The following is a 13,598-nucleotide window of genomic DNA, read 5'->3' as shown; positions in this document are numbered from 1 at the left end:
CGGGGGCGGTGGCACCTGCGGCCAATAAGGGCGAGGCGGGGCCGCCACCTGGGCCAATCCTCGGGGGACATCGCGGCCGCAGCCCAATGGCTCGGCGCGGGGACGCTACCTGTCGGGCGGGGCGCGGCCCACCTGCGGCCAATGGGAGCGCGCGTGGCCCGGCTCTGCCTGGCAACCTCCGGCGGTGCGGGCGGCGGGGACTCGGGGAGCACCCGTCCTGCGCGAGGCCCCTCCGTCCCGTGGGCTCCCGCGCCCGCCGTTCCTACCCGGGGCTACAGAGTCCCGGGAACTTGGAAATGCTAGCTCTCGGGCCCAGACTCGCCGAGTCGAAACTCCAGCCGTCCTTACTAACAAGACCCGGGGGACTTGGAGACGGGCGCTGGTCTAGGGGACAGCGGGAAGGAGTAGCTGGTGAGGTGGGTGGCGGGTGGCCAGAGGGAGCTCCGCCTCCGGGCGGGGCGAGCGCGGTCAGCAGCCCAGTCCCCGAGTCCCGAGCGGCTCTCCGACCGCTGACCCGCGTCGGGCCCGTTTACAGATCTGGAGACCGAGGCTGCAAGTGGTAGAGCCCCCGGCCAAGGTCAGGGCCGAGAGGGTCCAGGCGCCGCTGGTCGTCCCGGCCCCAGCTGCCCTCGCCTCCAGATCCTGCTGCGGAGAAGGCCTGTCTGCACTCGGTCCCCTCTGCTCTTGGGTCTAGGAGAGGCGTTTGCCCAGGATGCCCGTGACCTTCATTCCTGAATCTACAATGACCTTGGCATTTGACCTGGACAGTTGCCTTTCAACACTTATCCACACACCCCAGCCCCTGCCCCCTCCAAGGGCCTGCAGCCTGTGCCCACTCTCCTTAAATGCAATCTCACTGGCTGCATCCTTGGAGACCCATACCTGCCGTTAGCAGGATCTCACCTGGGCACCAAGAGGGCACCCCAGATTCACGGGCCTACAGCCCCCTCATCCCTGCCACCTCTGCCGGGCCTGTCCTCCTCTCGGCCACTCCCCTGCTGCCTCCCTCCCCCACCCCACCCAGCTGGCAGCCTCTGCCCCCGAAGTCCACTCCCTGCTAAGCCTCCACCACGCCTCACCTGGACACTCCTCACCTGGACAACCTCAAGCACTTCGCATTCACTCCCTCTCATTCCACAGATGCTTCCTGGCGCCTCCTTGGTGCCAGGCACTGGAGGGACTCTGGGGAGCCAAGCGGTCACGGAACCCCTGTCCTTCCAGAGGTGGCCACAGAGAGACCTGTCAACAGCCCACCTCTCACCAGCTCAAGGTGCTGTGAACTCTGCACCCCACCCCTCTGCCCTCCCACCCCCCTGCCGGTCTCTGCTCCTGTTCACTCCAGAATTCCTGCGGGGAGCGGGGAGCCGTCCTCAGCCCTTATCTTCGCCTTATCTCTGCTGCCAATTTCTCTGAGCCCCTCCCCCACCAGGACGCCTGTGTCAACCGTCAGACTGGGTCCCCCTAGAAACTGGGTCACCCCGGGGTTTCCCAGCCCTCCTCCACCCCCCTGTGTGGCTTCCTCCTAGCCTCACAGTTGCCGAATGCCAAGCCTCAGGCTCTGGCTCCAAATGGCATCCCAGGCTCAGGCTGCCCCTGAACCCTGTCCCCCACCACACTCGCTCTGCTCCTTGCAAACCACCCTCCCCCAGGTGCTCAACTCAAAAGCCTGGGCGTCCCCTTTGCCCCTCCCCCTGCATCCCACTCCCCTCCAGCAAATCCCCTCCGCCCCACCCTCAGCACGTTTCCAGGCTGCGCAGAGCTACCCCCAGGGTCAGCGCCTGGCCCAGGCCCCACCCTCTACACTGGGGTTTTGGGAACAGCCTCCGACTTCCTTAAAACGTGAGTCAGTCTGTGTCTGTCTGTCTAGTGTTCGGAACCCCCAATGATTCTGTGGTTCTCAGGAAAAGCCCCCCGGCCCTCCAGGGTCTGGGACCCCATTTCTTCCTGCCCCCACGTGCCACCATCTGCACCCTGGCCCACTGCACTCCAGCCACCTGGCCACCTGGCTGCCTCTCACCTCAGGGCCTTTGCACGTGCAGTTCCAGCTCCCAGGAGCAGCTTTGCCCAGACTCATACTTCCTTTGAGTCTCTACCAAGCATACCCGACACCTGTATTAGTCCGCTTGCTCCCCCCGCCCCCCCAGATGACTCTGCCATCCCCAGCCTGGGCCGTCCACTGGGCGTGAGGGGAACCAGGTGCGAGCTTTGCCGTGCAGGGGCGTGGCGTGGCGCTCGCGGGAGGAGCAGGGATCTGCCACGTGCGTGGGCTGAAGTTCCCCCTCCACCGCCGTGCCAGGCCCCTCGGTGGGCCCCGCAGCCTTGGGCACGTTCTGATGGATGCGCCTCAGCGAGCACGGGCTGGGGGGCGGCCCTCTGACGTCCCATAGCTTCGGCTGGCATTCAGATTTCCTGCCTCACAGCATGACCCGACAGGGAGGACACGCAATCCTCGACACCCGCTATGGCCAGGACCGGCTGGCGGGTGGCCGTTCCACTGGACACTCTTTCTCGACATGCCCCAGCCGAGACCCTGCTGGACACAACAGCCCAAGTCCAGCCCGAGCCCCTTCTATCCGGGGAAGCCCTTGCTGGGGTTGAAGCCGCAGGCGTCCAGTGTCCCCTGGGCACTGGCCTCACCTCGGCTGCCACATGGGCACCTCCCTCCTGGAGGCTGGTACCTGGGTCACTGCAGCCCCCAGCCCTGGCGAGGGGTGTCGGGAGGAGGGCTGCAGCAGTCCGGCTTGGGTGGGGGTCTCCGCTCTCCGTAGGGTTAGGGCGAGGGAGGGGGTCCTGGGGGAGGTTCCACCCCTGGGTCTGGGACCACATCCAGCCCAGGCCCGAGTGAAGGCACCTGGGTCACCTGCAGTGCCCAGAAAAGGTGCCCACAGCCCCAGGGGTCTGGGCTTTGCAGGGTCACCACCAACGAGCTCCACCAAACAAAGCACCACCACCCAGGCCCCCAGACAGCCCCGGAGGGTGGGGACAGGGCCACCCAGGCCACCAGCGCTGAGCTACCCCTATTAGGGCCTCAAGGGTAGAGGGCGAGGTCCTGACAGACAGGTGTGTCGTGTCCGGCCGGCGTCTCTGTGTCCACTGCCTGCTCTGCCGCCTGGTGACCAGGCAGGCTGTTTGTTCCCAAATCTGTGGACCACGTGCCCCTCTGGACGTGATGGGGGTTGGGACCCAGTCAGCCTGGGTCACTGCCATGTCCCTACATATCTGGGCATCTGGCACACAGTGGAACGAACGAACGAATGAATGAATGAATGAATGAATGCATGAACGAATGAGCAGGTGAAGACCCCTGGGAAGTGCTGGCCCCGGCCCTCCCAGGCTCTCAGGCCCGTCTCCCTTCCCGCCAACTGCTGCATACAGATGTGATGGGGCGAGTCCCGCCCCGGGCAGGCAGAGCTGAGAAGTGACCTTTGGACCCAGGTGTGCAGGCGGGGTTGAGCCAGGAGGGCCCTGGCAGCTGAGGGCAGCCCCCTCACCTCTGGGGTTTTCTGTGTGTCCTGATGACCTCAGACCTCACAGGAGTTTATGATCACCAACACCTCCCGTGAAAAACACAAAGGCACGTTGTGGGTTTTCTAAGACATTGTAAAAGTGACAAGGGCTTATTGTAAAGCGTCTACAACAGAGGGTGTAGGCAGAGGAGAAACCCTCGGACCTGACCCTGCACCTCTCCCCCAAACGCAGCCGGGCAGGTGGACACGCCTGGAATCTGGAACCTACAGCCTTCCTGTTTCTCTTGTCAGCTGGACCAGAGGGCGGAGTGCAGGGCTGCCACCTGGCTGTGCTTCCGCCAGGTGTGGAGCTGGAGGGATGGGCAGTGCCCAGGGCCAACAGAGGGCAGAGTGGGGCCACTGGGCCTCCAGGCAAGGTGTCTCCCCCGGGGGGCCTGGCCACCCTCTGATTTTCTTTGATAAATGTTCTTTCTGGTGATACTTAAAAACAACTTTGAGATTCATGAGGTGGAGGGTGGAAGCCAGGGCGGGCTGTGTTCAGTGAGACTCATCAGATGGAGGCCAAGGCTTCTGTGGGGTCACTGTCCCTTGCTGTGTGGTCCTTCCCCAGGACCCCACCCAGGTGACACTGTCCTCATCAAAGCTCACAGACTGAATTTGTGCCCAGGAAGAGGGGAGGCATGAGCCAACACCTTGTGGAGCCCGGGCGGTCACTGGTCATCTGGCAGGTGTGAGACTGACCCCGCAGGGTGGCGAAGACCCAGCAGGTCACAGGGAGAGCCCTGGACACCTGGACACCACTGACAGGCACTCGAGCTGTGCGAGGGAGGGGGCGGCAGAGGTCTCCTTTCTTTTTCACGGGTCGTGGGATTTTGAGAAACCGGTCCAAAGTGGTGTTTACTTCACTCATTCATTCGTTCATGCGGAGATTTTGACTGAGGTCCCACTGGGTGCCCCGAGTTGTGCCAGGAGGCAGTGGTGAGCGGGCCGGATGTGCCTGCTCCCTCGTGGACCCTGCACACTGGTGGGGGGACAGGCCACTGTCACTGGGTCTCAGAGACATGGCAGCTCTGTTGGTGAGAGCGGGGTCTCAGAAGGCCCCGGCAGAGACCAGCCGTGGGCTCCGTGGGTGTGTGCAGGGGAGCGGGGAGGCGGAGAGCTGGCCCGCGCCAGAGCCCCAAGGCCCCAGGGGGTCGCGTGGTCCGGAGGTGCGGGGCAGGCGAGGTGTGGACGGAAGTGCTGCAGCAGACCGAGGGACCTCGCAGGCCATGTTAGAGAGGATGGGAGGGCCAGGGCCAGGGCCAGGGCCCCGCAAACTCAGAAAAGGTGGCTCCACCCCACTGTGCAAGGCCCTGCCTGGGGCAGAGCGGCCTGCACCTACCTCTGCGGGCTTCTGGGCTCGGGCACTTGTCCAAGTGCTCGTGTCTGTGTCTGCACACACGTGTCTGCATGTGCCTGCATGTCTGTGTGTCCGCGCACGTGTGTCTGTGTCCATGTGTGTTCCCATGTATGTGTCCTCATGCATGTCTCTGTGTGTCTTTGCATGCGTGTCTGTACATGTCTGTGTCCATGTGTCTGCGTGCTTGTCTGTGTGTCTGCGTGTGTGTCTGCACATGTCTGTGTGTCCATGTGCGTGTGTCCATGTGTTCACGCACATGCGCCTGTGTGTGTGTCCATGTGCGTGTGTCCGTGTGTCTGCACGCCTGTCTCTGTGTGTCTATGTGTGTCTGCACATATCTGTGTCCGTGTTTGTGTGTCCATGTGTGCTGTGCGCCTGTTCGTGTGTCCACGTGTGTGTGTCTGTGCGTCTGCGTCCATGTGCCAGTTACCAATGATTGCCTCTCAGCTCCAAACCCACTGTTGATTTCAGGCACAGTCCCTCCACGGTGAGGGTGGCACGCTGGCATTTGGGCGGCATCAGTCATGGTGGTGGGGGCCGGCTGGCGGGTGTCCCCAGGGTGTTGGCAGCATCCCTGGGCCCCGCCCACCGGCCACTCGTGGCTGGAGCATCTTTTTCCCAGGAGTACAGTGCTGTGCGGCCCCAGTAGAGGGCGCAGGAGGGACGCGGCCAGAGGAAGGAGCTCCACTTGCTGGTGCCGGGCGATGCTTGGGGAGCTGGGGACACTGGCTGAGGACGCTGGCTGAGGACGCTGGCTGAGGACGCTGGCTGAGGACATCCGGGGCTCTGCCCAGCCTCGAGTTCACAGCGCAGGCTGAGTGCCAGCCTCGGGAGGGAGGCGTCGTCCTGATTACTCACCATGGGCCCTTCCTAATCCGGCCCACTCACACCTCCTACTCACCTGTGGTCACTTCACAGCATCGTCACCCTTTATGTGAATGGCCCCCAGTGGATACAGTGTGTGTGCATGTGCACGCGTGTGTGTGTCTGTGTGTGTCCATGTGTGTCTCTGTAGGTGTATGTGCACATTTGTATCTATCTGGGTTTCTGTGTGTGCGTGTGTTTGTGTGTGCATATCTGTGGATTTGCATGCATGTGTCTGTGCATGTGCATCCATGTGTGCATGTGTGTATCTCTGTGTGTGTATCTGTGGGTTTATGTGCATATGCATTTCTGCGCATACATGTGTGTGTGCACGCACGTGTGCATCTGTGAGTGTGCATGTGTGTTTGTATCTATCTGGGTTTCCGTGTGCGTGTGCATGTGTGTGTCTGGGTTTCTGAGTGTGCGTGTGTTTGTGTGTGCATATCTGTGGATTTGCATGCATGTTTGCGTGGGGGGGTCCTGTGTGCACATGTTTGTGCCAGTGTCCCATGTGGGGGATGTGCCGGGAGAGGCCGTGTCCGGTGAGGCAGGACAGAAAGGAAGGGCGGGGTTGCTGTGTCAGGAGCTGGAGAAGGAAGAGGAGGCTGGACGGGGGCAGAGGGCTGGGAGGACACTGACCTCCCAAATGGAGGTCAAATGGAGAGGGCTGGACGCTGCAGTGCCAGGCAGTGTTCTGTGTCATTCCCCACACACCCACCCGCTGAGTCTCATAGCAGAGGCCTGGAGCATCAGTGCACCCTGAGGCACAGGCACCCCTGCGGTCCACCCCTGGCAGGGTCGAAGGTGGGAGGCAACCATGGCGGGCTGCAGGGTGGGGCCAAGTCCCTCAGGCTCCATGGGACGTTTGCGATAGCACGCTGTGCTCACAGATGCACGCCTGCACACAAACATGCATGTGTGTGCACACACGCACGTATGCACACACATATGCACACATGCACATATGCACACACACTCAGGCTTTCACTCACTCAAGCAGAGGTGGCTCTGCCAGGACGGAAGGAGGTGTGACCTCTGCCCAGGGGCCCCGACAAACCAGCAGATGGACCAGCAGGGCCCTGCCCAGAGGGCAGCTCACAGCTCAAGGCCTCACGTCCCAGCTGTGTCCAGTGTGTCTAAGATACCCTGGGACTTCGTCACCCAGGGTCAGGAGCCTCCTATGGGCTGAGCCCAGGCTACCATGCCCAAGGGACAGCCAGCCACAGCCAGAGGTAGCGCTCGGCACCCGATGACCCCCAATGACCCTTCCCAGGCGGGCAGCCGGAGCTGACAAGCCGCTTCCAGGACAGACCTCATTTAATCCTCGCAACTGCTGGGGGGCGGGGCGGGGAGGGATTCCTGCCGCTCTGACAGAAGAGGCACCTCTGAGGACTCACGGCAGGTGCCCAGATGCCAGGGAAGTGCTCTTGCAGCTGCCGTGACAGTCGGCACCTTGGGGAACCAGGTGTCCTGCGCAGACATGAGCACTGTGTGGTGACTCCCAGCTGCTGTGGTTCTGGTGTCAGAGCTCCGCCTGCCGTATGCTGCACCTGCTACATGTGGCAGCCACCTTGTGCCATTTGTGGCAGCCACCTCCAGCACTCTGTGGTGCCATGGGGGCGCCTGCTCAGCTGGCAGGCAGGCAGCCCGGGGGAGGGGGAGCTAGTGATAAATATCCAGCCTCTCATTCTTCAAAGGGACAATTCAGTGGTGCATCCCACATGCTCTGCGGGGGTCCCCAGTGGGGTTGGGACCTGGGTACCCCAGGCCAACAAAACACCTCGTCAGCTTTCCCCCCTTCCTCGACCCTCCCCCCACCTGTGCCCCTGCACCCCTGGACTGGATCGAACAGTGTCCTCCAAAGTCCATGTCCACCTAGGACTTCAGAATGGACCTGATTTGGAAATAGAATCTCTGCAGATGTGATTAGTTAAGATGAAGTCACGCTGGACTAGGTCCCTACCGATGACAGGTGCCTCGATGAGAAGAGGGCACACAGAGGACAAAGCCATGTGACCACGGATGCAGCGGTGGGCGATGCGTCTACAGGGCAGGGACCGCCAGGGAGGCCCGGCAGCTCCAGGAGCTGGGAGGGGCCTGGGGCGGACTCCCCCTCCAGCAAACACCTGCCCGCACCCACACCTCGGGCTGCCAGCCCGCAGAGCTGGGACAGAATAGGTTTCTGTTATTTTAATCCCCCGGTCTGAGGCACTTTGTTTCGGCCACCCCAAGACACCGAGCCCCCTCCCCAGATAGACTCCCTGCACCCATGTCCTTGTCTCAAGCTCTGCTTTTGAGAGGACCCAATTCCCCCCGGGTGTGGGTGCGCGCCATCTGCGACCTGCCTGCATGCAGGTGAGACTGAGGAGCTGGGGTGCCGTCCCCTGGCTCCGGTCCTCCGGCGGGGGGCGGGGGGAAAGCTGCTCCAGCTCCCAGGGAGGCAGCAAGTGTCCACGCTGGCAACACGCACTGCACCCCCGCTGGAGAGGACAGACAAGGAAGCGCCAGTCCCCAAAGCCCCTCCTGCCGAGATGAGGAGCCGCCCCACCCCCTCGCGCGCAGGTGCCCGGTGGCAGGAAATGCTGACTTCCCCTTCGCGGGCCAGCTCCTCTCAGCTGCAAACCTTGATCGTCCGGGCCTCAATCTGCTGTCATCACCACCGGAATAGAATCGTGTGTTTAAAAGCAGCAGTTCTTCCCGTCCCTTTTTCCTGCCCTGTAAATATGTGGCAGAAATAGCAGCCTGCCGGCTGGAGGGAGTGATTGCTGGTGGCAAAATCAGGCGAAGGCTCCTGCCCGGGTGGGCCGCGCCGCGTGGGCGCCTGAGGCAGCACAAAGCCGCTTTAAATAGCTCCTCGTGGGCACGGCAGCAGAAAGAGGGGGCCCAGAGCCCAGGGCGGGCAGGAGTGGGGCGCTGGGGGGGGCGGGTCCCGGCGGCAGAGCCCAGGGGGCCCCGCTGACCTCTGCACCCAGGGAACCCGGCTGCTCCGTGAACTCTGAACCCACCTTCACGTCCCCCGGAAGCCAGGCCTTTGGCAGGACCTTAGGTGCCCCTGGGTGAGCAGTGGTGCGGACAGTCTTGGACCCAGCCGGTGGCTTCAGTGCACCCCGTGGGGCTTGGGCGACAGCCCTCCTGTCCCCATGACCCTTCGGCTTCCAGGGAGGGGGGGGCGTGGTGACCTGGCCATGGTCAGGTCTTGAAGAAAGGGGGGCGCCAAGGTGGGGAGGACAGAGGGGGCCCCTGTCCCCGCGGCCTCTGTCGTGGAGGCAGCGGGGCTCGGCCTGGAGGTGCTTGCTCCCCGCCCTCGTCACACTGGGCCTCGGGGCCCTGCCCCCTGGCCTGCCCCACCCGCGGCCCGCCCCTGACCTCATTCCTCAGAGCAGGGGCCCACGGGGGCGGCAGGGCGTGAGGAGGGGGCCTTTGAGCCGGGTTCCGGGCTGGAGCTGGAGGTGGCGAGCCAGCCGTGGTGTGGGCAGGGAGCCAATGCCCTCCTCTGCCCTCGGACAGCCCTGTCCTTTAGGAAGCACCTGGACCTCAGTGGTGACTGCCAGCTGAGCCCAGCCGGTGGGTGAGCATCCTCCAGGATCAGGCCTTCACGGCCTGGGGACACTGGGGACCTTGGGCGGGTTGTGCCGGCCGAAGGCAGACAGCTTAGCCAGACCCCCTTTCCGATCCACAGCAAGTCACCATCATGCTCCCCTCGAGGTGGCTTGAGGCAGGACCCCCAGGAAGGGTACCATGGGGCCAGCGGGGCCGTGGCCTGGCTGCCACCCTGACCACAGCACAGCGCTGCAGCTGGCTGACCTTGCCCACCGGAGCCGGACTCCCGACCCTGCGGCCAGCAGCGGCCAGCAGCCCCTCCGCACGCTCCTCGTTCTCTCAGTGGTGCGGGAAAGTCAGGCCCAGACCTCCCGTCATCGAGCTACGGCCTCATCACCACCCCGTCTGCCCAAGGTGGCAGCAGAGGTGGGAAGGGGCTGGGCTTGGCTCGTGGGGACTGCTGGCCCCTGTCCTCCATCACCGCATCTGAGAAGGCACCACAGTGGCACCCTGGCCGTGGGACCAAGAGACCAAGGAGGGGCTGAGACTCCTTGGGGCCCCCCGCCCCCTGCCCCTCCCACTGATGCCCCCAGCGTGGCCACACGGCTCAGCCTCTGGGACGCAGCCCCCGAGTCCCTCCATCCCAAGCTCTTCGGGCACTGGGAGAGGAAGCCACAGTCCCCACACCGTGACAGAGAACATCACTCTACCGAAGTTCTGGCTTTATTACATGCTGGAACGAAAGGCCACGGACGCCCGCACCATCTCGCCAGGGCAGAGCGCGGCGTCCATGCCCGGCTCTTCGTGCTCCCAGGTCCAAACCCACAGACCAGAGTCTTGAGGCCAAGGTCACTTTCTGAATCAAGGGCCTAGTCCCCAAAGGGCCCTGCACCGGCCTGGCTCGGCCTCGGGGGTCAGGCTGGGTCTGCAGGGAGAGCGCGGGTGAACCAGGCAGCTTCTGGGGAGGGTGGGGACAGAGCGGGGACTTGGGGAAGCTGAGGCTTTCCTCTCATTTCGTGTGGCCCATGTCCCCGCAGTGAAACAGGCAGACACACCGGAGGGGCCTTGCGCCCGGGAGGGCTGGGAGCAGGCCGGTCTGGCCTCACATGGCGTAGGCTGCCCAGTAGATGACATTGACGGCCGCGAAGGCCGCGGGGAACACGGCGCGGGCGTAGATGTCGATGGTGTCCGCATCGATGGGCTTGAAAAGCGCACGGAGGCCACCCTGGCCCCCCGCGCGGGCTCCCCCCGGCTTCTCCGTCTCCCCGGTCTCCACCTCCACCGACCTGTAGGAGCCCATGAGGTTCCCGGGCACGCGGCACGGCCGGCGGGACACGGCCAGCTCCTGGGAGATGCCGGCGGCGGAGAGCGAGAACAGCACGATGGCGTTCTTCACGTCCATCTGCTGCGGGGGGCAGGGCTGAGCGGCCGCTGAGCCAGGGCCGCCAGGGCTTCCCACAGGACCCCCACCCAGGCCAGCCGCTCTGCGCCTCTGCCAGGGCCGCCGTGACCCTCAGCTGCCCTGGAGCTCAGGGGCTGCGGGTGACGCCCCAGAGCAGTCGGCAGAGTCCCAGGCGGGCCCAGGAAAAAGTGGCCGCCTCCTCCCTGTGCCAGATGTGTGAGAATGTGTGAATGTGTGTGAGTGTGTGCATGCATGTGTGTGAGAATGTGTGAGTGTGTGTGCACGCATGTGTGTGAGAATGTGTGCGTGTGTGAGCATGTACGTGTGAGCATGTGTATGTGAGTGCATGTGTGAATGTGTGTGTGCCAGGTGTGTGAGAATGTGTGCATGTGTGTGAGTGTGTGCATGCATGTGTGGGAGAATGTGTGAGTGTGTGTGCACGCATGTGTGTGAGAATGTGTGCGTGTGTGAGCATGTGTATGTGAGTGCATGTGTGAATGTGTGTGTGCCAGGTGTGTGAGAATGTGTGCATGTGTGTGAGTGTGTGCATGCATGTGTGTGTACCAGGCGTGTGAATGTGTGTGAGCATGTGTGTGTGTGAATGTGCGTACCAGATGTGTATGAGAATGTGTGTGCATACATGTGAATGTGTGTGTTAGGTGTGTGTGAATGTGTGTGTGCCAGGTGTGTGAGCATGTATGTGTGTGAATATGTGTGTGAATGTGTGTATGTATGTGTATGTGCCAGGTGTTTGAATGTGTGTGCGTGTGTGTGAGAATGTGTGTGCATGTGTGTGAACATGTGTGTGCATGCATGTGTGTGAGTGCCAGGTACGTGTGTGAATGTGTGTGTGAATGTGTGTGTGTACCAGGTGTGTGAATGTATGTGTGCATGTGTGTGTACCAGGTGTGTATGATATGTGTGTGCCAGATGTGTGAGAATGTGTGTGCCTGTGCGTGCGTGTGTGCGCACATGTGTGTGTGCATGTATGTGAGGATGTGTGCATGTGTATGAACAGGTATGTGCGAGCATGTGTATGTGTGTGTGCCAGGTGTATGTGAGCATGTATATGTGAGAATGTGTGTAAATGTGTGCGCATGTGTGTGTGAATGTGTGTGCCAGGTGTGTGTATGTGTGCATGGGTGTGTGTGGGAATGTGTGTGCATGGGTGTGAATGTGTGTGTGTGTGTGTGTGTGTGTGCGTGCGTGTGTGAGTGCCAGGTATGGATGTGAATGTGTGTGTGAATGTATGTGCGCATGCATGTGTCAGGGAGGCCCGTCCTTGCCCCAGAGCTGAGGACCTGACCCAGCCTCACCTCTGCCCTCTGCTCCGTGACCTTGACCTTGGCTTTCTGCTTCTTCCGGTAGTCAGCGTTGAAGTGGGCGAAGGCGTACTCCACCAGCGCCGCAAACACGAACACGTAGCAGATCCAGAAATACACGTCCAGCGCCTTGATGGCCGACGCCCGCGGGAGGGAGGAGCGGGCGCTGACCATCAGCGTGGTCATGGTCAGCACTGTGGTGATGCCTGGGGGGAATGGGGGTGCCTTCTCACTGCCCTGAGCCGGGGCTCCGGGCTCACGGGGTGGGGTCCTGCTCCCGGGCTCCTGCCCGTCCACCTGCTCCCTCGGAGGAGAGGCCAGGCCCGTACCTAGAGACACCCTGGCGGGCACCGCGGCCTGACTGATCCAGAAGGAGACCCAGGACATGGCGACCAGGAGGATGGAGGGCATGTAGGACTGGATGATGTAGACACCCCGGTTCCTCCGGAGGTGGAAGTGCAGGCTGAGCCGGGGGAACTGGCCGGCTGCAGGGGGCCGCCTGTCAGCACCCAGCTCCGTCCGCGCCCCGGGGCCACCGCGAGCCTCAGAAGGAAGGAAGACCCAAGACCCCTGCCTTCCCCACCTCCCCCACAGCCTAATGGGTCAGGGGTGCCCCCACCTCCGGAGCCTTAGAGGACGAGCTGGCCCTGCCGTAGGGCCACCCACGAGGAGGAGGAGAAAGTCTCCAGCACCGCTGCCTGGTGCGGACAAGCCCTCCAGCCGCGGGTCAGCCGCCTCCTCGCCGGCCCCACCTCTCCCCCGAGCACAGCCTCCTCCCCACCCTCCTCTGAGCACAGCCAAGTTCAAGGAACGGTCTTGCTGGGCTGGGCTTGCCAACCTCAACGAGCAGCCCCGCAGCTCAGGGAGCACCCCGCACTCCTCATGCTACCCCCATACCCAGAGTGCTGCTGGCTCCCAGGAAGCAACAAAGGACCGAGGACCAAGACAGAGAATGCGATCCGCGTCCCCACTGTGGCTGCACCCACCAGGGGTTCCCAGCGGCACCCTCGGGGGCCCGCGGAGCAGGCTCGTGGCCCAGCGGGAAGCACAGGAAGGCCAGGAGCCGGGCTCGTGGGGAGAGGCCGCCAGAGGCCGCGTTACCCGATTTGAAGTTCATCAGCTCCGTGGTGAAGCGGTAGCTGGTGATGGTGAACTGGGCCAGCTGCAGCTTGTCCAGCCCGTGGATGTGCTCCTGGTTCTCAGACCAGTAGTAGACGATGTCCTCGGACGAGTAGCCGTCTGTGGGAGAGACCACTGGGCAGCACAGCCCACCGCCCTCCGCCCCCAGCAGCCCAGCGGGGATGCCCTGCCCACGCGGGGCTGAAGCAGCAGTGACACCGGGAGCCACGCCTGGCGCCTCGGCCAGGTGGACGGGGCCAGAAGAGCTGGCAAGCTTGCAGGTTCCATGGCCAGGTGACCCGTGAGGGCTGCCAATCTGGCCCCACGAGGCAGATATATGCGTTGTCTGGGCTCCAAGGCCCAGGTGGGCAGGGCACTGGCCCGTGGGAGGCAGGCCAGGCTCCTCAGGCCTTCCAGCCCCTTCTCTTCCTGCCCAGCTCCTCACTCCATGGATGCCCTGAGCCAGGCCAGCCGCACAGGGCCCT

At 63.1% G+C, this 13,598-nt stretch overlaps 1 protein-coding gene across 1 annotated transcript in view; it reads right to left on the bottom strand.

The window, feature by feature from the left end:
* Nucleotides 1-10,372: 10,372 nt before the first annotated feature.
* Nucleotides 10,373-13,598, bottom strand: part of GABRD (gamma-aminobutyric acid type A receptor delta subunit) — a 25,348-nt gene continuing 22,122 nt past the window's right edge. The window contains exons 3-6 of the mRNA XM_011377340.2: nt 13,096-13,233; nt 12,324-12,479; nt 11,989-12,200; nt 10,373-10,672 (exon numbers count right to left, since the gene is read on the bottom strand). Of these exons, the coding sequence (XP_011375642.2) occupies nt 10,373-10,672; nt 11,989-12,200; nt 12,324-12,479; nt 13,096-13,233 (806 nt within the window). The remainder of the gene's footprint in view (nt 10,673-11,988; nt 12,201-12,323; nt 12,480-13,095; nt 13,234-13,598) is intronic.

The sequence above is a fragment of the Pteropus vampyrus genome, unplaced genomic scaffold (genome assembly GCF_000151845.1).
Source record: "Pteropus vampyrus isolate Shadow unplaced genomic scaffold, Pvam_2.0 Scaffold309, whole genome shotgun sequence".
NCBI classification, from domain to species: Eukaryota; Metazoa; Chordata; class Mammalia; order Chiroptera; family Pteropodidae; genus Pteropus; species Pteropus vampyrus.
This window is presented reverse-complemented; position numbering and strand designations above follow the sequence as displayed.